The sequence below is a fragment of the Papaver somniferum genome, chromosome 6 (genome assembly GCF_003573695.1).
Source record: "Papaver somniferum cultivar HN1 chromosome 6, ASM357369v1, whole genome shotgun sequence".
In the NCBI taxonomy this organism is placed as follows: Eukaryota; Viridiplantae; Streptophyta; class Magnoliopsida; order Ranunculales; family Papaveraceae; genus Papaver; species Papaver somniferum.
Genome location: NC_039363.1, coordinates 11,970,515 through 11,994,794, shown reverse-complemented (window position 1 = coordinate 11,994,794; position 24,280 = coordinate 11,970,515). Strand labels below are relative to the sequence as shown.

The window sequence follows — 24,280 nt, the reverse complement described above, 5'->3', positions numbered from 1 at the left end:
GAGCCGAGGGGCCGAGGCGATATCGTAATCACCGTCCTTCTCTGCAAACAATTTATATTTAAACTACCCTTCCGTAGGGTTTAAAAAAATAAAATTCCAAAGTCCACAGTCCAAAGTACGAAAATAAAGTGCAAAAGTAAAAGATAATCTAAAAGAAATTCTAAAAAAATAAAATAAAATATTGTCTCTCTCTTTTTTTTTAATTAATTTTTATTCTCCTTTTCTTTCGCTCCTTTCGCTTTGCTTTTACTCCAAATCTTTAAGTATTCACCAAAAGCTTTGGCAAATTTTTATTTCGCTCCAAATTCCAAGATCTGTAAGGAAAAGACAAAAACCCAGAAACGTAAAGAAGAACAAATAAAATAAAAATGAAAAACAAATAAAAACCTAAAAAAAAAAATCTGAAAACTCTAGCCTAAAGACAAGTCCGCGTCGGCGGCGCAATTTCAAGTTGTAGTAGTAATAGGTTAGTTGAGACTTGTGAAAGCAAAAGATTTTAGATTTAATGAAATTTAAAAAAAAAAAAAAAAAAACTTAATTCAAGATTATTAGGAATAACCAAGACACTGATTCCACTATCACACATGAATAAATTATGGCAAATAATCCAAAACTCTAATTATCTTTTAAGTCTCTTATTTCTTAATTCACAAATAATCAAACATATTCTCAAATATTAATTGTATTCCCCAAGTATAGACTATCAAATGATTAAAAAAAGTATAATCTATCAAATTGAATCACAAGTAATTAAGAAAATTATGTAAACATCTAAAAACTCTGCAAGAGCAGTGATTGAGTGAATTATAATTAAAAATTAGAGAAAATGAAATAGTTACCCATTTATTCATGCGTGAATAACTTCCTCATTGCCTTGGTCGTGGGAGAATAAGCTCATCATCATGTTGGAAACACACTCAAAATTCATTTTTATTTCTCAAAGGGTGTTTACAAAGATAAAATGGAGAAAAACTATTAAAAATAGGGTTTGCAACAATTATAAGTGTTACAAACTGAAAAGAACGATAGAACAGTGTTGTCGCTGATTCTCGACCCTCGCCTTTTGTCGTTTCCACTGTTGAAAAACAACTGTCTTGGATGGTCCGTTCTTCGCGTTCTTCAGATGAGCAGCAGCAGAAAAATATTTCTGGAACTTGATTTTCTCGACTCTGTGATGCTCTATATTCTCCCAAACTCTCCGTAAACCTTCTATGATATCCTATCACTCATTTATAACCCAGCAACAGCAAAATCTCACGTAATAACTTCATATAATTCTCCATTATTCTTCACGGCCAGTTTAGGAAATAATTTAGATTTTTGATCTCTACACGCGTTCTGAAGCTTCCAAATTGCCATATTTAACTCCTTCACACTCCAAATAGTTGTTAGGGTCTTCCAAACACGTGCAAACTCCTCTGTTGCTCGCGCAAATCTCGTGATAACCTCTTCCGAGAATAAATTCCCATGTTTTCTTCTCCGAGTTATCTAGCAAAATTTAGTCGATCAAATCACTCATGATAGTTTTGTTGGGACATATCACAACAACCCAACAAATTTCAGCCCTTTAATCTACCCAAAACTCCTTCAAATATCGATCGAAAAATCACACAGTTCTGTTTTTATTTTCCCACCAAAATTCAGTTTTGAAATGTTGAAGATGAAGTGCCCCTATCCTGTTCTGGGGTGCGAATAGCAGATGGGTGTTGAGGACAAATTTTGGTGCATAAGATGAATTTGGGCTACGCATAACCTTGGGTGCCCCTTAGCCAAATCTGGGGTCCGTATAAAAAATGTCCTCTAGGGGTCCAAATACCACTTTTTGAGCAACTTTTTCCACACAGGTGTATTTCTCCAAAAACACCTACACAAACATAAAAACACCATAATAAGTACAAAATCAAGCACTAGCAATAGAGACACTTAGGACAATTCAGACACAAAAATGTGTCTATCATTCACCTTGATTTATCAAAAGACGGAACAAAAACTCGTAGGTATTTCTGTGGGAGACAGATTTATCTATTACCGTAGGCTTTTCTGTGTGATACAGATTTGTTTATTAAAGTCTTCGATTTTGGGTGGTAACAACTCGTAGTTGTGGGTGAAATCAGCTAAGGGAATCAAGTGCGTAGTATCCTGCTGGGATCAGAGACGTAAGGAGCGCAATTTTACCTTAAAACATTGTGAGATTGATTGGGGTTCAAATATAGTCCAGACCAAAGTTAGTTTGTAGTAGACTAGTGTCTGTAGCGGCTTAATACAGTGTGTGTTCAATCTGGACTAGGTCCCGAAGTTTTTCTGTATTTCCGGTTTCCTCGTTAACAAAACTTCTGGTGTCCGTGTTATTTCTTTTCCGCATTATATTTTTTATATAATTGAAATGTCACAGGTTGTGTGTTAATTCAACCAATTGGGAAATCCAACCTTTGGTTTTTGATTGAAATTGATTGATACTTGAACATTGGTACCGTTCAAGTGACTTCTCTTGTATTCAATTAGACTCGCAGATTTCTATTTGATTGAGTAAGTATTGAATCAAGAAAGAGAGATATAATTCTTTGATATACTTTTATTAAGATTGAGTCGACTGTCTAGTTGACTCTCTTAAAAATATATTGGAAACAGTCCATATAGATTATTAAACGAAATATTAGGTGTGATTGTTAGATCCCGTTTTTGCCCGGTTTATATTTGAGTCCGTTATTCAACGAAAAGTGGCCCACGTCTAAAATGTGCACATTTAATTATCATTCGTTTGTGGACACACAATTCTTATACTTATTTCATTTTAGGGATTATGGTTTCTTTTCAAGAGCGTTATTAATTGCATGAAGTGGATATGGTCCTCGGGTCTTAAATATATATTTTGGTTAGGTAAACTTAAAAGTTAAAACTTCATATCACATTTATACAAGGTTTCTCCATTGTTTTATATTCCGTTTGAATCGATTTTATTGTACTTGCATGTTCTGCCGTACTAAGTTGGTTTTTGACTTTAGATGCCGGAGAAAATTGAAAAGAAACATGATGAAATTCAACAAGCAGCCTACTCAAAAGAAGAAAGGTGGACACCTCCATGGATAAGTATGTTACACAGATCAGTTGGTTAAGGAGCGTTAAGTAGTGTTCTTGAAAAAGATCATTCGTAATCTGTTGAGTCATGTAATCGGCTGAGTCATGTATCTGTTTGTTTCTTTTTAAGGAGATCTTTCTGTCTGCTCTGAAAAATAGAAAAAAAGAATACCAGATCACCTAACTTTCTACTGTAATAGGGATTTTGTGCACGCTTTTTTTAAGATGATCACCCCACATTTTATTTCGTATTGTAAGCAATCATCATATATGAAATCTAGATGTCAGGCGACACTCAGTTGAAAAACGAATTCAAATTCTGATTTAAAGTTCTTAGATAGACAGCCCATTGAGTAAATCCTTGTGACCGGAGGTTTTGCTGACGCACCGTCATCACCAACAATCCAATGGCTAACTTTTGATCGTTCTTGGACACTTCAGAAATCATTAGTTAGCGGTTAATAGCCATTTTAGTGTGGCAAATCTTTTCTTGAATCATGGCATTTCATGAATGGTGTGTATCCAAAAATAAATAAATTATGGCATGTCGCTACTCACATCATATCACTAATGATTTGTCCTTTCATTACTTATATGGTTTTTGTTTATTTGGATATCAGAAGCAGAATTCAATCGTAGAAGTCAGAGGTGAAAAAATTTGCTTATGAAAAAGTTCATCTCTTTCTTTTAAAAGTTAATTTCAGAATTTATTGTCAACCTAACTTCTGAGATTTTTATTTCTACAAGTAGAAGTGTAATTTCTGAAAGTGTATCCGACCACTCTTTCAGAGTATTGTTACGATACTTTGTTTTAGTTTTCCCTCGTCATTTTTGTACTTAAAAAAGATTCGGCGTTGTAGCTGAATTTCGACCTGAAAACTAAATTTTAAAAATCAATTCACCAGTGATTGCTTATCGTTTTTCAGTTCTGAAATTGTGGTCATGTATACAAGTAGGAAGAATTTCACGGTAAAAACCAACTGTGAAGTTTACTGTTGTCTAAGGTGGAGTAAGGACATTAAGGGCCAAGTCAATGAAGTCATAAAACTAAAGTATGGAAAAATTGGTAAGAGCTGGTTTGTTCTTATTGTCATATTAGATCTCTACGTCGGTCACCTACTTTCATTTAAACAATGCTTACCCATGCATGGTATACCTTTTCCGTTTTTCTTAATTTCAATTTAATCTTTGTTAGCAACTGTTATTATTCCACTATCAACAATTTAAGGTGAATCTATCGGAGGCTTGAAGCCCTTACAAATAAACCGACAACTAATTGTTCCTAAGATATTAGTATATCCACATTTAACCGAATGTCAAGCGGCAGTAATAAGATCCATAAAAAATGTTCAAATTAATAAGAAGTTGGTTTGGACGGTTTAAATATGTGGGTCATTTTTCAAATGTTAGCAGGAACTAGTTTGCGTCCAAAAAAACTATATTTGGGAGTCGTTAAATTGCAGGAGAAGCATTCTAAACAAACGGTTGAGCATACATAAAATTGGTTAAAAAGATCAAAATCAATAATTTCTGGGTGAAAAAGACATCTAAAATTTGATACTGTTTAAATGGACGAGAATGTAAAGATAGTCATGATGTAGACAGTTTTATCCTACCCATTTTTAAAGAAGACATAATTGGGGATACTCTCACAAATTGGGGGATACTCACGATTATATGAAGTTAGATTTTGGCTAAGGGGACAATTTTAATTTGGTATCCCCTACTTGTGCACGAAATAAATAATTTTTTTCATCATATTACCCAATAATTCCCATTGGTTCTGCTGAATTGGGGGATACTCTCACAAATTGGGGGATACTCACGGTTATATGAAGTTAGATTTTCGCTAAAGGGACAATTTTAATTTGATATCCCCTACTTGTGCACCAAATAAATAATCTTTTTCATCATATTATCCAATAATTCTCATTGGTTCTGCTGATTAACAGTTGGGTGTCTGCAAAACCCCCGATAGGAGCGAAAGATTAACTTCTGTTTAAATAAATCAAAGATGAATCTCATTTGTACCGTGCAACAATCGGCACTTCAATCCTCCGTTCCTTGGAAAACAAAGACTATATCAACGTCCAATAAAACAAATCAAAAATTGATAGAAAAAAGACAAAATTTCTTCGTATTTCCGATAAAGATTAAAACCAACGATTGATTAAAATAATGAGGGGGGCTTTATTTAGTAGTCTACTCAACTGTTCATCTTCATCGGTGAAGAACATTGGGACAGTTGAAAATCACAAGAAGATAAAATGTACGACCCTACACGTGGCTACTCGGACCAACTGTGCAACAACAAATCAAACATGTAGAAATCATGAATCATTATGAGCTAAATCTCTCGTTTTTTTTTCTTATTGCAATGAGAATAAACCAATGTTCTTCTGGGTATTTTGTTGTCGGTATTGATTTGTTGAAGTTGTAGGTTGAATGCAATACCGACTGTTATAGTCGGTGTTGCTTTGGTGATGAATCCAATATCGACAGTATTATTTGGATAAGAGACTCTTAAATTACTTCATAATGTTTTTTTCTTTTTCTTTAGTATCCCCCAATTTGTGAGAGTATCCCCCAATTATGCCTTCTTTTTAAGTACTTTTTCTTATTTTTAATTTACATCAGGATGCATCCAGTTTTATCCTCGCTCTTTTTTAAGTTTAAGCAAGGATGAATCCAGTTTCATTCTTTTTATTTATTTTTTTGGTGTCTATTTCACCCATACTAATTTTTTTTGGTGTCCATTAGAACCATGTTTTAAAAATATTTAGACAAATGACCCATTTTCGGTTAAACATATCCTCTATTTTGATATGTCAATTTCTCGTAGTCATTCAGGAGGGTTCGACCTCTCCTTGCCGTTCATTGGAAAAGCTTCCCAAGCAACCGAGCAAGAACTACATTCACGACAAAGTTGGGTCAATATTGGTCTCGATTAGTTACTAGTTCGATGAAGATTTTAGCTTAGAGTTGGCATCTCAAAGTCATGGCAATTACTTTTTTTTGGTCGGCAGAAGAAATTTATTAGAATGGAAATACCCAACTCAAGGGAGGGACCAACATCCAACCAGAACAAGGAAGAGAAGAAGGAAAAAGATGCCCACATGGCCCAAAGGACTAGACTACACTACCTAAAGAAACTTAGGGAAGGTCGAAGAACTTCGACTTCCAATTACAATATGATATCATCAATAGATACGTTAGATAAACTAGCAACAAAACTAGACCAAGAAGTTTAACCTCCAATATGATAGCCGCAGCACACTTCTCTTTTTTATTGAAACATCTTTCATTTCTCTCAGGCCAAATGGACCACATGATCGCGGCGTAGAGCTTGCTCCAAAGCTCTTTAGCACGACCAGAGAAGTTGGAAGACAACCAATCATTAATGAGATCTAAAGTAGCGGAGTAAGTACTGAAATTTAATCCAGCAGCTTCAAAGAAATACGACCAGATTCTCTTCGCAAACGAACAAAAGAGGAAGATGTGAGCTGATGATTCTGGCAACAGATGACACATGGGGCAAATGTTTGCGACCGGATTCCCACTAGCTGAAAATAAGCAGCTAGTGGGTAATTACATCTGCCAATTACATCGGGAGAAACTATTGCATTTTTTTTTTTCCGATAAGAAAGAAATTTATTGAACATCCCGAATTACTTAGAGTTATTACAAGAAAGAAAACAAAACAAAGAAAAGCAGTAAAATGTGGAACCACCAACATGGAAAGGGACATGATACCGTGTCCACACGCATACGTTGCCTCGTTAAAAACTTTGCCGAGGAAATTGACGAAGGAAAAGAATACAACGGGTTAAGTCCTAAGAGATATAATAGACATAAGCATACGGGAGTAACCAATACAATAATGGAATTTCAGAGATCTAGGAATGCTTCGTGCTCTATCGATACCCAAAGAGTTGTCTTCTAATACTGGCGATATGTTATATTCCACAAACAAGTTGTTGGAAATGAGCACCGTTGCTCGAGATAGCGCTATCAAGATGGATTCCTGAGCCCTTCTAGCGAGAATGATAGAAGTGTCACGTCGGCATGTCCAGGAAGAGGTCCTTCTAATCGAGGATTTAATTGGTGAGTGTTGAGGTTGCATCTTCGATAAAACACCACCTTTTGGATCACCAGCCCAAAAAGAAACCAGGATAACATAGCCAACATTGATTTCAACATCATGATGGTTCAAAAGAGACTTCATTTTCCTAGTCAAATAAGAAACCCAAAAGTAGATGAACTTACAAACCAACATCACATAGACACAGAACATATCATATAGGTATGGTAACATAAAATTCAAATGCAAAACACCAAATATAAGAGAAGGGAAAGCAAGATTAAGGCTAGATAATCTAACATTGAAAAAGAAGAGAAAAAACATGTTATAGTCTAACTAAAGGCAGTGAGGCTAGTAATATAGAAATAACAAGATGCAATAGTTAAAATCAACAAAAAAAAAAACAACAAATGACCCACTGTACAAGGAGATGAACAAATAAAAATCAAATCTAAGTTTCTTTTCTAAAGCTCTTAACTAATGTGTTGTTTACTTAGTCGGTTTAATATACCACACTCTAGCTATAAAGGCAATAAGAGATTATCCTATCCAGTTTACAAGTACCTTTAATAATTCACTGCAATACTATGGCCTGAAATCTAAAGTTCACTGTTTTGAATTAAACTTAAGTCACTGGAATTCCACTAACAGTACTATAAAATAGGAACTAAATGTACAACTAGTAAGCTATAAGAAAAGTAGAAAGAAAACCTTCCAAAGTTTAACTAATCCTTACCGTGTTTTTAACTACTTATCCAGTTCTACAAAGATCACAATTTATAACTAAAGAGAACAGATAATAGATCAGAGAACAAAAATGAAAAAGAAAACACAAAAGAGATTAGGGATGAGCCATGTAACCAGAGTCCTAAGGTTCAATGTATAAACATACTAATGAACTTGATAAGTATTCATAAGAGATACAAATAGTATAAGGAAGTAAAGTTTGGAGTTTTTCAAGAAAAAAGAGGAAAGAAACTGGCCCCTGTATAGCCAAACCCTTCTAATGCCGAGGCCGGAGCCGTCCTTTGCTTGTAGAATAAACACACGCCCAAGAAGACCGATCTTTCTTAACTCACCAGTCAAAACAAAAAATAAATTTAAATCTAAATTCACAAGAATAACCAAAAAGAAAATTGAAAGCGAAAGCAAAAGCAAAAGCAAAAGGTTTATAACAGCAAGCCTTTGGGTTTGTAGGTCAGCGGAGCCAAGGTGTAGATCTTAGATTCTCAAGGCCAAGATGTGACAGACTAAAACTAAAATGAATGAAAAGCTACAAAATTCTAACTAGAATAGCCTAGCTATAAAAGAAATAAATTGGAGACGCAACTATCATGGTTAAGATATAACAACTAAATGAAAATACTCAAAATAAACAAACAAAATAGATTTAAAACCTATACCTGAGAAGGAAAGCACAAGAAATAAATATCATCGAAGGACAGACACAATAAGCAAAAGTCAAAAACTGACTGAAATTGTAACTTCGAATGAAGAAACAAAGAATCCAGACAACTTCTAAAACCAAATAGCAAGGTACATAAAACACTTTGAAACCTCTATTAAATATGCAGCAACCAGACTTTAAAACAACAAGGGATACAAATCCTACCAAATCAACCATCAATTGTGAATTAGGGATTCATATTTTTTCCAATTTAAAAAATTAAGAGAAACCAAAGGATCATCACTATGATCAAAATCAGCAATGAGACCCATTTCAAAACTTTTAAGGAAATTTTTGGTGACTAATTTTTGACATATCAATACGATCAGCATCAGTATTGAGACCCTAAGAAAATTTTGTTAAAAGAATTTTTACATTATTGTGTTAACATAAATGCTAGAGTTACCCATTTCAGAACCCAGCAAGATCATTTGAACTACAAACCCCTAATTAAACCTTTAGAGAAATCAAAGGTCCATCACTACGATCAGCATCTGTAGTGAGACCTAAATCAATACTTTTAAAACTAATTTAATGAACAAAATTTTGACACTTCAATACGATCAGCATCAGTATTGTGCCCCTAAGAAATTTAGTTAAAACAATTTTTAAATTTTGATAAGACCATTTGAAATACAAACCCTAATGAAAATTAGTTAGATTGAAATCCCATTTAAATTAAAAAGACTAAGTTTACTTCAAAGTATCCCTACCCAAACCTAGCTTTTTCTCTGGATTAGAATAAAGAGCACCTGGATAGCCAAAATAGCAACATAGAAAGGAGCAGAAATTGAAAATACTAAGAAGAAATGCACAACAATAAACCCATATTCGAAAATCAAACCACCAGAACATTAACAAATCAAACAGAAGCCAAAGGATATCATCATCATTACTGAGAGTGAGAATCAGTCTAGATTAATGATAAGAAACCTAAATAGATAAAATCCCATATCCAAAATACCATACCAAGCTATCATCATCATTACTGAGAGTGAGAATCGGTCTAGATCAATGATGAGAAAGAATTAAACCTAATTAGGTAAACATACGAAATCCAAAAATCCCTATTGATGTTGTATCAAATCCACCAATACCAAACATCAACCTAACAGAGGGGAAGACAGATATGAAAACAGATTAAAGAAACGAAAAACATTTAACCAAGATCCAAAGGAATTTCTGTATTAGAGAAACCTACAGCAACTTCCTCTCTCAATCTAGATTCTAAACAGAAAAAATCACATCTAAACCTGTTGAAATCAATAGATTCGTTCCTCCTATCTCATGGCCTAGCTAATCCCCAAAGGATTTCTTTAAAATCTACTCATCCATGGCCAAAGAGAATGGAAAGTTTTGATTTTTTTTCTGTAGAAAAAAGAAGCAAGCACTATCCCGAATGCCGGATTATAGTTGAGATTGCGGTCTTGAAACTATCACATCTTTGTGAGAGAATTATAACTATAATATTGACGTAGAGTTGGGTATTGTATTGATGTGAAGATTTTAGTATTAGCTTGGGCTTCAGCTGCGGGAAAGAGAGAGTTCACCTGAACTTCTCTTATTCTGTACCCAAATGATTGGGATTCTACCTTTTGAAATTGTAATTTTGTTTCTATTTTTTTTTATATCTACCACGGGCAGGTTACTTTTGTACATTATTTATTTTATTTTTATTTTTCTCCGAAGAGAAGGTCAAAGCTTAATAGATATATTGATAACTTTGATTAGGAAATCAGAAACCTTATAGAGATGTTTCAAGATCATTGTAAATTCATACAAATTATAGAATCCCCAGCAATTCTTGCCTATCAATTGTATCTTTCCAAATCTAAGAACTATTTCAGAACACCTTATTTTCTCTCTTAAAGGAGAGAACAAAACATACAGGGCCAAACAAATTTTCAAAACAAAACTAGTTTATATCAAGGAACAAGCCATTGACTGGATCAGATCCAACCCAGTGTTTCTCAGAACATGTGTATAATATGAACTGTGGTTTTTAAATTTGGATTGCCTATTGCAATCAAGGTGACAATGACCCAAGTAATAACAGTAGCCAAGATAGTAACCAAAGTAGCAGGATAACATCAGTGGTAGTCTGAACCGGTCTGTAAAGGTCTGGAACGGATTGAATCGGGCTGACTCGGCTTTGAGGATGTGTTAACAGTTGCAGCAATAGATGGACTTGTTGGTAATGATCTTGATCTAGTTGATGTTGTCTCAGTTTCCATAGATTGAGTTGATGTTGGTGATTGATTCGTTCTACATAAATTCATTTGTATATTTTCTCTATATATGTCATTTCTTCTCTTCTTTAAAAAAAGAATCTTATTATTGGGGCTTAAAGTTTTTGGAATTTGGGGGTTTGATATGCTATCTAACATACTTAGGGGGACCTGATTTTTGTGAAAAGTCAAATATACCCTTGACTATTATTATACCTAAAATCAAAACTAAACCGAATTTCAAAACCAAAATCAATTCACCTAACCTTTTTTTTTCTTCTTCTTCTCAAAATCAAACAAAACCTTGAATTTTTTTATTTATTTTACCAAATCTCCATCGATTTTCAAAAATGTTTATTAAGATTTATTCTCAATATGACAAGATCAGGATGATTTGAATTATCATAGACTTGTTATGATTCAATTATTTATGAAGGTGTTGAACCAACAATTGAAGATTGAAGATTCAGTGAATGAATCTGTCCAAACACCATTAAACCCTCTAGAGAATTCTAAGAATTCAAAAACCCACCATTTATTTTTCCTTTAAATTGGTTTAATAGGTAAGATTGAAGAATTTTGGGTTTAGGAAAACTGGTTCTGGGTGAATTACGGCTAGGAGTTCTTTTCGACCTAGCCGTAAACGTGCAAAAACGGTTGAGACTCAAAGAACTCCCAACTGTAAAATAGCTATCACGGTTGGGACTTTTTTAGCCGTTAATTGTTCTGTATATGTAGAAAACAAAGAAATTATTCAAAATCGGCTGGGAATTCCCAACCGTAAGCCAAGGTTCCCAGCCGTTCAATTAGTTTCCTAGCCGTGAAGTTTTGTGTCGGTCGGATTGTAAAATTTTCCCAACCGTGATGTTCTGTGTCGGCCGGGTTGGATAGTTTTCCTAACCGTTGTGGTATAAGTCGGTTGGGTTGGAAACTTTTCCCAGCCGTTATGGTTTATGTAGGTTGGGTTGGAAAGTTTTCCTATTCGTCGGTTCACAAACGGATAAGATTCCCAACCGTAATTGTCTGAATGAATGTTTCTTTGTCTTGTATGATTGTGTCATTTTCGGGAACCAAGGAAGGGAAAAACCCATACATTTTTCAGTGAGGAAACGAAAGTAGATTTCTTTCTTTCCCGAGAGTAGATTTCTTTCTTTTTCTTTCCTCGAGAACAGGAAGGAAACGAAAGGAATAAATATTTCATAGAATAAGTTTTCATTACACTGCAAACATGGGTCTTAATAATAGTGGAAGAAGTCACCGTAGATACTTTCTTCCAAGACATGATAGCAAGCCTGAAGTTCAAACTTCTTTCCATGGACATCCTCATATTCAGCTTCGGCCATCTCCCACTGAAAAACAAAACAATTTCTTTTAAATCGGTTTTACATAAAACAAATTTTGACGGGCCAATTATTGACAAACTTACTCTTTGTGCATGTGGCATATTGAGATTGTTTTCCTTTACGGCTTTCATTTCGTCTTTGAAGGCTTCCGATTGTGGAAAGATTTGCTCGAATCTTTTCTTAATGAGTTTCATCGACCTTCCATTACGATTTCCGTTTAACGCCACAAAAACAATTCACACACGGTTCCAAAAAGCCTTTGAGGTTTCATCTATGAAAATGAGTGCATCTTCGAAATGCTTTGATACCATCAGCCACGCTCCGACGACTGGAACATCTTCTTCAGTGGTGTAGCGAGTAACCATGTTTCTTTTCTTTTTGCTATAATTGTGAGAAAAAGATAGAGAAGGAGTGTGTTTTGTGTGAAAATTTAGATTGGAGAAGGGTCATTATAGCTAAAAATGACCCAACGGGTATTTTTTTCAAAAACTAGTTGTTCCTCAAAACACGCAACGCATTAACTCAATGCAGTTGGAGCATTAAGCCCATGAAACATTTAACCTTATGGCCGATATTTGGGATTTACGGCTTGGAATTTCAATTTTTCCCGGCCGTATATTTTAGTTACAGCTTGGTAGTTCTATGTTTTCGGGCCGTAAATCTGAACCTTGCCATAACTTCCCAGCCGTTATCAATGCGTCCCAACCGTAAATGTGTTACGGGATGGTTTTTAATGTTTCCTTGCCGAAAATATGAACAGAAGTGTGACAGATGAATTTGCGGGTGGGACGTATTGAAAACGGCTGGGAAGTTCTGGGAAGGTTCAGATTTACGGCCTGGAAACATGAAACTACCAAGCCATAACCACCATATACGGTCGGGAAGAATTAAAATTCCAAGCCGTAAATCCCAAATATCGTCCAGAAGGTTAAATGTTTCCTAGATGTAATGCTCCAACTGTATTGAGTTAATCCGTTGCGTTTTTTCAGGAACGACTAGTTTTTGAAAAAACAATCCGTTTGGTCATTTTTTTTCTATAAATGACCCTTCTTCAATCTAAATTTTCACACAAAACACACTCACTCCCTCTCTATCTCTATCTCTCATAATTGTTGCAAAAAAAAAAAAGGAAGAAACATGGTTACTATGTACACCACCGAAGAAGATATGGTAATCGTTAGAGCGACGCTCACGGTGAGAAATCATGACGAAAATCAAGGCATTAACGTGGGAGAAGGTGATGATTCTCAATTAAACCATATATTTATGGTTTTCGTGGCCATAGATGGTAATCAAAATGGAAGATCGATGAACCAAATAAAGGATAGGTTCAAGGAGATTTACCAAGAAATGGAAGTTTTTAGGGTGCAATTAGCACGTGTGAAGGCGATGAGTCCCGAAATGTTCTTTTTCAATAGAGTGAGAATGTGCAAATGTTTTCTAATCAAGTAAGTTTTGAATAAAATATTAACTTTACTTTGATTTGTTTTTTAGGTCGCCTGGGCTCTTGACCGTTACCAAGTTATTCGTTGCAAAGAATTTGAACATGAGAAATGCTATCGGATCACGAGAGAGTTTATTGAGATCTACAACCAACCTTGACTATTTAAGTATATTACTCCATGTTTTATTTTTTGCATTTGTGTATAACTATTGAATATAACATGCCCTAGCCAAATTATGTAATGGTAACATTATTTGATGAATGGAAGTGAGAAATTTGATCGAATACGACTATAAAATTTACAAAATCAACCATTGTTACGGCTGGGTTTACCAGCCGCAAGTATCTGTAATTATGGGAATCTTAATTAATGGCCAGAATATCCTGCCGTAAACTTTTAATCCCAATTGAAAAATAGCTTCCAAACCGATATACCAATAACGGTTGGGTAACAATGGAAACCCAGCCGATATGGTGTTTACGGTTCGGTCGTGGTTCGTTATTCAAACCGTAAATATGAATTTTCAGTTTTTATGGTCAAAACGGCTAGGTCGTTTTGTATTAAAACCTGGCCGAAGATGTTCGAAAAATATAAAACTATTTCTTTTGAGAAATGGAACAAACATAAAACCAAATGAACCAAAATGGTTTTTCATTCATTGAATCGGAAAAGCAGACATATTTCATTACATTGATAAGATAGATCATAACAATTAAAGTAAACCCTTATTCGTATCGGTCAAAATCATAGGTAGTATTTTCTAAGATGCAATAGCTATCATTATGTTGAAATTATTTCCCATGAACTGTCTCATATTGGCGGTGAACCCTCGACTACTATAGAAACAAATACGACATGTTATATAATGTTACTCAAAATGATTACTAATGAAATAACTTATTAAAAAACTTACTCTTATCATACTTGGCATTGTGGGATTGGCTTCCTTTTGGGTTTTCATTTCCTTTTTGAAATCTTCGCATTCTTCAGAGACTTTCTCGAATCTCTCCTTAACGCTTGTCAATATTCTTCCATTACGATTTCCGTTTAGTGCAACAAAAACTATGAAAACATGGCTCCAAAAATACAAGGATGTTTGATCTATGTCAATGTCTAGATCTTCATCATGTTGTCTGACCGTCGCCCATGCTCTAACAATCGCAGAATCTTCTTCATTGGTGTAGGGACTCACCATAGTTTTTTTTTTCTTATTTTTTTGGATGAGAAATAGATGAGAATGAATATGAGAGCTTATAACTAGGATTTGGGTGAGCAAGACATGATGGAATGGTCTCTTTTTATAGGGTTTAATGACATAACGTTTTTTTTTTTTTTGAAAAATAACCGTTTAGTTTAAAAATAAAAGCCAAGCAATGCATTAAATGTATTGGTTCAGAGAGTTCAGGCCTACAAACGGCTGGGTATCCCAGCTGTTTATAAAATTTACGGTTGGGTGTTTAACCGTAATTGATACACAGAAGACCCTGGTTAATTATTCGTCCAGGAGTTCATACTAACCCAGCCGTGAGTATGATTTATGGCCAAGAGTTCTTACTAACCTAGCCATGAATTTATATTACGGCCTGGAATCCTTAACTTTCAAAGCGTAAATACTTATAACGGCTGAGACAATAACATTTTCCCAACCGTAACCTGTAAATAAGCTCAAAGTTTTCCCGTTTCAAACGGATTTGAATCAATCAAAATTTCAAATGGGGGTTGATTACAAGGTTTTCTAGACTAGTTTCAGGATAGGTTTCATCAGTTTTTCTTTAAAGTTTTCAAAAAAGTTCATCAAAATCATCCTTCTTCTTCTTCTAGATCAAAAACAAAAGAAAAAACAAGTTTTGATTCTCAAAAAATTAATCACTAAATTAGTATAATCCATTTACTAATTATGATTAATTTACTTAATCATCATAATTATCACTAATCAAATCAAGGGTAAATTGGGGATTATGAAAAATGGAGGATAAGGGGTTATAAGAACTACAACCCCAATAATAGGATTCAAAAAAAAAAAGGAACCACATTCACGACTAGTTGCAGAATACCAAATTCTTGTGTTGGTTTTGGGGTTTGTACTTGAATCCTTTCTTGGATGAACTCCCGTAATTAAAGTGTGTAATATTAATGATCATTCGCTTGTGGACACACTACTCTCGTGCTTATTGCAAGATGCATTCATTTTATTCGTTTGAGCTTAAAACTTTACGTGTCAAATTTACACAATTTCAGTTTAAAACGATTTTGCTGTATACAGTCTGCCGTACTAAGTTTGTTTATTTGCTTTAGATGTTGGAGAAAACTGAAAAGAACCATGCTGAAGTTTAACAAGCAACATAAAGAAAGTAAAAGTGTTTAACACCATGACTATTGGTCCACGGTTAACACTGTTTTCTTTACTACGATGATCCAGCTTCACAAATCAGGTCTTTTACTCAACAATTGGTTTTAATACTTCTCCAAAAAGATCGAGTTTTTGTAGATTACCCAAAGCAGCTCTCTGAAAGCTACGGGAGACGACTACCAATTATTTTTTTTTGATAATAAAGAAATCTTTTGTCATTCCATTTGTAAATGGGCAATGTACTGGCTTACTAGTACATGCTTGATTTGCGAAATCAGTTAACCATAAATTGAACACACAGCAACGTGTCCCACAAAATCAATTTTGGCAATGTCTGGAAAATCAGTTTCGGCGAGGCCCAGTTTCTCTTTTATTACAAGGAAAGACTGTCGTGGCCATGATGAAAAACCATGTTCTTTCAATTAGTTTTGGCCCGTCCATTTTTAATAACGGTCAAAATCAAAGTCGATAGACGGTGAGTCTTGATATTTCGAATATGGTTATTTTTATCGAGTTTAATAAGAGGAACATATCACTAAAGTATAGTTTCAAATTCATCGGCGTTTGGATTCTAATGAAAAATTGATATAAATCTTGTAAATAGTATCATATAAAATTATCCATGGATAATGATTATATCTCCCTAGATTGTCATGTTTAGTTTTAAACCAATTTCTTGTTTTGGTTTGAGGTTTGTACTCGCGTCCGTTATTGAATGAAAAGTGGCTCACGTCTAGAATTTGTGCACTTTTAAGTGTTATTTGTTTCGATGGACTCTTTCATTTTAGGGATTGCAAATTCATGCGGATTAGATAGATTTCTATTTACATCTGACTGGGAAGAAAGATGCATCTCAATTATTCAATACAGATTGAAGAGGACATTCTCAGATCGTGCTCCAATCCTTCTTGACTGCAATGCAGGTAATCAATCTAAGCCTCCATTTAGATTTGAGAATTATTAACTTTTTCATCCTGATTTTTGAAGCAAATGGAATTGGTGGGCTAATTAGACATTTACTGGGATACCTAGTTATGTCTTTGCTAAAAAATTACAAGGCTTAAAGTAAAAAATGGGGTAGAGAGGTGTTTGGTTCTTTGAAGAAAAAAGTGACAATTTGGAGACGAAAATTGATGTTCTTGACAGTTTAGAAGAAATCAATGGCATGTCTCAAGAAGATTTTATTGAGAAGGAAGTAGTTAAAGTCAATCACAAAAAAGTTTCTATTAATTAACTTAGCCAGGAAATGGTTTGCAAGAACTAAATGTAAGTGGTTAACTGATGGGGAGAGGCAATCAAAGTTTTTTCACAAAAAGGCTTCATATAATCAAAGAGTAAACTCTATTAAATCTCTGATCATTGGTGGTGAAATTTCACATGATAAAGATAAGATAAATGAAAAAGAAAAAAATTACTACAAGAATTTTTTCAGTGAAGATACTCCTCACAGGCCAAAGTTTGATGGCTTAGTGGTTCCATCTATATCTGTTCAACATGCTATTATGTTGGAGAAACCTTTTGATATGGAAGAAGTGAAGAAGGTAATATGGGGTTTTGGTTCAAACAAGTCTCCTAGACCTGATGGGTTCACTATGGAGTTATTTAAAGCTGTTTGGGAAATTATCAAGATTGATCTTATGGCTATCATAAGGAGTTTGAGATCGGTGGTACCTTGGACTGCAGACTTAATTGCACTAATATTATCTTGATTCCTAAATGTGAAAGTGTTGTATCTATGAATAACTTCAGACCTATAAGTTTAATAGGGGGAGTATACAAGATCATCACCAAATTGTTAGCAGATAGGTTGAAGGTGGTAAAGCCAACTATTATATCTGAGTTCCAAGGGGAGTTTGTGGACAGTAGACAAATCACAGATGGCATTCTCATTTCCTCTGAGCTATTTGACTCAAGAGAAAGAGATAAAATGCCAGGTTTGGTGGTGGAGGTTGATCTTTATAAAGCTTTTGATAGTATTAGATGGAATTGCTTGGATTACACACTTTCAATATTTGGTTTTGGTATGATATATGGAGGAACTGGATTAAATGGGTTATCTCTAAAACAAGATTTGTTATGTATATTAATGGCAGTGCTTCATCCTTATTCATAAGTAACAAAGGAACCAAGCAATGAGACCCATTATCTCCTTTTCTGTTCATCATTGTAGTTGAAATTCTTTCTCTTCTGATCAAAAAGGCTGCTTCTCTGAAGTTAATAGATGGTTTTAGGCCTTCTGCTAAAGCTGGTGCATTATATGATTTGCAATTTGCAGATGATCTTATAGTTTTCTTAGATGGTAATGTTTAACAGATAAAGAAGCTAAAGAATATCTTACTTGCTTTTGAGCTTATTTCAGGGTTGGAAGTTAATTTCAACATAAGTGCAATTGTAACAGTGGGTGTTTCTCAATTTGCAGCTGGATATGCTTCTGTTTTTGGGTTTCAACTAGCTTCCTTCCCTATGAATTATCTTGGTATTCCATAGGGAAGTAAGTCCAAATTTGTTGGTGTATGGGAGGTGATACTTCAAAAATTTCAGAAGAGGCTGAATTCTGGGCAAAGAAAGTACTTATCTAAGGGTGGTAGATTGATTCTCATTCAAAGTATTTTATCAATCTTGCTTATTTACTATTTTTCTCTATTCCAATTACATGTTTCTGCGGAAAAATAGATGAAGAAGATTATGAGACATTTTATGAGGGGATCATCTGCTTCAAAACCTAAGAAAAACTAGGTTGGATGGAAGAATGTAACTTTGCCTAAAGATAGTGGAGATATGGGTATAAAGAAGCTTAGACTGATGAATAAACCTCTTCATGCGAAGTGGATTTGGAGATATGGTGTTGAGAAAAATGCATTGTGGAGAAGAATTGTTAATCAAAAATTTGGGGGTAACACTAAATATTTTTATCCTAATCTAACAAAGAAGCTTATAAGGAAGAGTTTATGGACATGAATTTTAATAAAGAAAGGAGCATGTAGAAGCAAATTCAACAATTCATGTAACCAGTGGAAATAAGTGTGTGTTTTGGAAGGACAAGTGGGTTAATGGTCATTCACTAAAGGAGTTGTTCCCTAAAATGTACAAAATCAGTAGATCAAAGGATGCTACTATGCAAGACCTATATTCACATGACAGTTGGGACTTGGATTTTTATAGGGCAATAAAATATACCAAGGTGGAGGATGTGGATCAACTTATTCCTCTTCTTCCGGTCCTTAATCCATATGGTGGAGATGATCAAAAAATATGGCAATTTGGTGATTCTTTTTGTGTTGCAGGTTGGTATAAGGTATTAGCGGATGATGGTCTCATTTCTTTCCCTCATAAGAGTTTGTGGAATCCTAAAATTCCACAAAAAGTTTTTTTTTTCTTTGTGGTGTTTATAAGGATGCACATGGTCCGGTACAGTCCGGTTTTCTTATGGAATCGGTTCCTGTACTTGGTGTTGACCGGTACCTCATTTTGAGACCGGTACTTGTACTTGTACCTGGACCTCCGGTATCGGTCCAATACAATAACGGTACCGTTTTACCTGAAAAACATTACAAAATACTAAAAAAAAATTTCCATAAGTTCAATGTTCAACATTACAAAATAAGTTCAGTTCGTTATATACTTAATTTCAACATTTCCATAACTTCAACATTACAAAATACTAAAAAGTAAAAACAACATTTCCATAACCATAACCATAAGTCTGTCTACGACAAGAAATAAAATGCAATCATCTTGCAAACAAAAAAGGATGCATGCACAGCCTGCACTTGCAATCCTAGGCCACAAATCTGCACATTCCTTCCCAATCCTAGCACAACCACTTACCTGTGTGTATTACAAGTTTACAACCACAAACACTAAGAAAATACATAAGTTATTTAACCTTCAGCAAGCAAGTACATTGTAGTCCAGTATATAGTTCAGTACATTTATTTATCATTTAAGAAAATAGTATCACATTAATGACAGTGTACTGCTTCATTTAGATGTTCATAGACAATGCCATGTATCATACATTATGTCTCATTAAAAAATTAAAGGAACAAAAGTTAAAATAATGCTACCAACCTTCCATTTCTCCCTTTCTTAGGGTTTCTTGGACATCTATTCAAATGCTTTCGTAATCCATAAGTTTCATATACGTCATTGTGAGCAACATATGTTTTGTGGCAATGATGACATTCAGATTTATCCTGGTCATTTCCAACCAAACTTTAGATCTCACTTAGCCATGCTTCTTTTTGTTATCACCATCACCAACTTCAACTGCTTCAGCTGTACTTGTTGGAGTTGCAGTTTCAACTTTGTTTGTGTGAGATGCAGCTTGAGAAGATGATCCAACTTCAGTTTTTTGAGTTGTACTTGTAGTTGGAGTTGCATTTGATGTGTTCATTATGTACTTGTTGATTTGCACAATGTTAGACTGTTAGTTATAACTTATAAGCAACACAACATGATGTTCAACATTCAACACTAATTGCATCATAGAAGAGTAAAGCCTACATTATGTAGATTGTAGATAGAATCATAGGAGTACAGAACCCATTAGATAATCTTAACTTCTTATAAAGATTATTAAAAACCTAACCATGAAAACAGTAGAAATTGATAAAATTAGAAAAAAACTAAACAAATCCAATTAGATAAAACAGAACCCATTAGATAGATTGAATGTATCAGAGATTCAATCTGTACCCAAGTAAATACCCTAAATCATTCTACAATCAAACCCCAAATCAATCTCAAACATATACTGAATCTCTTAATACAAACAGAACAAGATTCAAACAAACGATTACTAGAAAGTAAAAAGTATAGATCAATCTCAAATCAAACGATTCAAACCCTAAATCAATCCATGAGAGTTACAAAGATTCAAACAAATCGAACAAGAAGATGAAGAATAATTACCTGACTCAGTCAGAGATGGTGAAGGAAAAGAAGAAGTGAACAGTTCGAACTTAGACTTAGAAATGGTGGTACTCTTAGAGAGAGAACAGAGAAGAGAGTAGGCTGCTGCTACTCTTCAGAGAAAAAGAAAGAAGAAGAAAAATGATGAATGAACTGATTCTCTCGATAGTCTACACCTAGTATGGATGGCTGCGATTAAAAACTGATCTTGATCTCAACGGATGGTATTAACCGGTTCATATGGTCCGGTACAAGCTGATACCACCCCAAGAACCATTCCCTATACCTAGTCCTATCCCGGTTCTCAAATTCAGTACTGGTCCCTGTACCACCTACACCGGTTTCGGTATGGTTTTTCCGGTTCCAGTCCGGTACAAGTATTCTTGGCCAGTTCTTGTGCATCCTTAGGTGTTTATGTTATGATGTTGCACCTACTATTGATAAACTGAATGGAAATATTGTGGTGAATGGCTTCCTTTTATGTAAAAGAGATGCTGAGCCAAACAATCATATTTTCTTGCATTGCCAGACTACAAGAGATATATGGTTATACTTCTTGAAAGGCTACAAGTTGCAATGGGTATTTCACCATTCAATTAGACAAATATTGTGGAAATAAAACATGAAAGAAGAAGAAGAATTTAGGACTTGATTCCTTTTTCCATATGGTGGGAAATCTGGATTGAGAGAAATAACAGAGTATTCAATGGAAAATACAAAAGTTTGGACGAGATTATTGATAGTGTAAAAATTCTTATCTACAACTGGTCTGTTAGTTATAATCTTTTTGATGGTGTTTCTATCAGTCAGCTCCTGAGTAATTGGGAAGCTGTGCTTGGTCTTTTGTAATAATAGCTCTACTATAACAAGTTTAGTGCACGTGTGATGCAGTCAGCAAACCTTAGTTTGTCATATGTATTTTCTATTCTCGCAAAAGTACGATGCTCCGAAACAAAAATCATTGTAACATAAAAATCTCGGATATAAATATTCAGGGTCCAAGGCTTCTGCAGGAGGCGTGTACGTGGTGGCTTGAACAGGTTTCCGCATACACTTTTGTTGATGCATACCTTATTATTTTCTCAAACATTATGGCCTTTCTCCTCTTTCTGTATCCAATAACTCGGGTTCCCCATCTCTTGGACTGATTCTTTGAGTAAGCATTTGGACTGGATTACTTGAGAAGGATCAATAGTTCCGGCTGTAGGTCTAGTGTAAGAATGCAAGATATACATCATTGCTATACTGGTGGTACCATTGATAATACTGCAACCTGATTTTATAAAACAAATAAGATGGACACCAACAGTTACATAAACGGTGAAATGAAGAACATGGACATCTACAAAGCATAATCTGAAGGATATTTTGAAGTTAAGTATCGAGCTCAAACCTCTTTACAATCTAAAAAACTCACGAAACATGAATATTGTACAATTGGTTCCATGACTTGCATTGTTTGCCTAATGAACAATTATGTCTGAACAAAGAAACGAAGACCACCAGATCATGGCATTTCCCTCGAAGGGTTCATCTTCTGACAAATGCGGCCTTCCTACAATTTTGCTAGACATGTCAGCCCCACTACTTGCACCTAACTACATCCTAAAGTGTTAGACACAATCCTGAATGCTCTAAGAGAATCAAGCCTATGAAATTTCACAACTCAATGTAAGAACCCCAAAATCAATTCCCAACCATCCTAAGCAGTTGCAAAGAAAGATAGAGAGACCACTTGGTTTCTTAAGCAGCTATGCCTTCACACTTCTTGTGGATATCACTGACCTAACTACACACATAAAAATAACTATAGTAATAGAAAAGATAAAATAGCAGTTACCCACATTAGCATAAAAAGCTCCAATGAATCTAAACTTTGCTAAGTTTCCTTTTGTATAAATCCTACTCACACACTATTGCAATTTGCACTTCGGATCTGTTCAAAGTTAATCCCCTAATTTTATTAATAATTGAACTGAACTGCAGAATCAATGAGAATACCTTCAATTAAAATAAAACTCATAGAATTAATAGAATCCACACAACAATAAAAGATATAATTAGATCAAATCAATACCACAAAACAATATTTAAAAAAACCAAAAAAATACAGGGCATTGCCATATTAGAAAGCTTGATTATACGATTTTTTTTAAAAAAAACTTGACTTATAATCAGATTTATAAATGTCATCATTGAATAAGAAACACATCGAAACCATTGATAAGCATAAATCAAATGAAACTCCTAAAATTTGACAGAACCCTAGAATTACATATTACAGTAGAAAACGATTTTGATGGGAGGAAATGCACATACCTAATCGAAGAATAGAAAAAAAATCGATTCAACTATTAATCTTCACGTTCGAAACACAACTGAAGATTCAGCTGTTGAGCAGAGAGTCAGAGAATCGAGGGAGAAGAAGACTAATAATCGAAGAGAAAGAACGGAAAAGTGTTGTTCTATAAAAGTTTAGTCGGATCGGACTGATGTAGTTGGATATGGACCTAATCTAACGATGCATATTAAAAAGAAGATTTGGACGAATAATACGTCGACGTACCAAAAATACGTGCGGGTACGAAAAATGGTTAGTGTTAAGTAATGGTTGTTGGCATTAAAGAGGGGGGAGATTGAGCTTTGTATCTTTTCTTATTGGTGTTACTGTCTATTAATCTATTCCCGTTGTTGAGTAAATTTTTTTTTATTTATGAATTCATGAGCGTTATTAACTGCATGAGACTTTTAATCCCTCGGGTCCTGTTCTTGTATAGATATTTTAATTAGGTGAACTTAAAACTTCAGATGTCACATTTATACAAGGTCACTCCATTGTTTTATATTCAGTTTGAACTGACTTTATGGTACATGCATGCCTTACCAAGTTGGTTTTTACTTTAGATGTCGGAGAAAAGTGGTAAGAGATATTATGAAGTTCAACAAGCGACCTACTCAAATATGAGGAGGTTGACACCGTGTGAATGTATCATGTCTTGGATTAGTGTGTAATGCAAATACGAAAACTATTAGAGTCTTGTAGGTTAAACCGACGGGTTCAATGAATTCATTGAAAATCTTCTAATGGAAACTATTAGATTGCTTAAATATTTAATATTAGATTTGTTTTATTTGTGCTATGATGTTTGGTGCCATGTTGGTGTTGGGTTAACTTCGTCCAACTGAAAATATGGGAATATGAATCTAATCTAAAGCTATCGTTTTTAACCGTAGATTTTATAATTTGGGCTATACATATGTACAATTTTAATTACGAAATTCTAGAAGAGAGAGGAGTCAAACTTGGGTTCCTCAGATATTTCCACTTATTTATTATGAAGACCAATTATTTGTTGGTTTAGTTGAAGGATACCAAATACTTTTGGAGACTTCTTGT

The 24,280-nt window shown here is 34.5% G+C and overlaps 1 protein-coding gene and 1 long non-coding RNA gene across 2 annotated transcripts; one reads left to right on the top strand and one right to left on the bottom strand.

Moving 5' to 3' along the window:
* Positions 1-16,738: 16,738 nt before the first annotated feature.
* Positions 16,739-18,456, top strand: LOC113290483. Its single transcript, XM_026540084.1, has 5 exons — positions 16,739-16,892; positions 17,356-17,622; positions 17,736-18,047; positions 18,140-18,268; positions 18,329-18,456. Exons 1-5 carry the CDS (start codon positions 16,739-16,741, stop codon positions 18,454-18,456), a joined length of 990 nt encoding a protein of 329 aa, XP_026395869.1.
* Positions 18,457-21,506: 3,050 nt separating this feature from the next.
* Positions 21,507-23,467, bottom strand: LOC113285433. Its single transcript, XR_003328653.1, has 2 exons — positions 23,203-23,467; positions 21,507-22,156 (listed from the first exon to the last, which is right to left on the bottom strand). It is a non-coding gene; the product is annotated as an uncharacterized LOC113285433 (long non-coding RNA).
* Between the last annotated feature and the right edge of the window lie 813 nt (positions 23,468-24,280).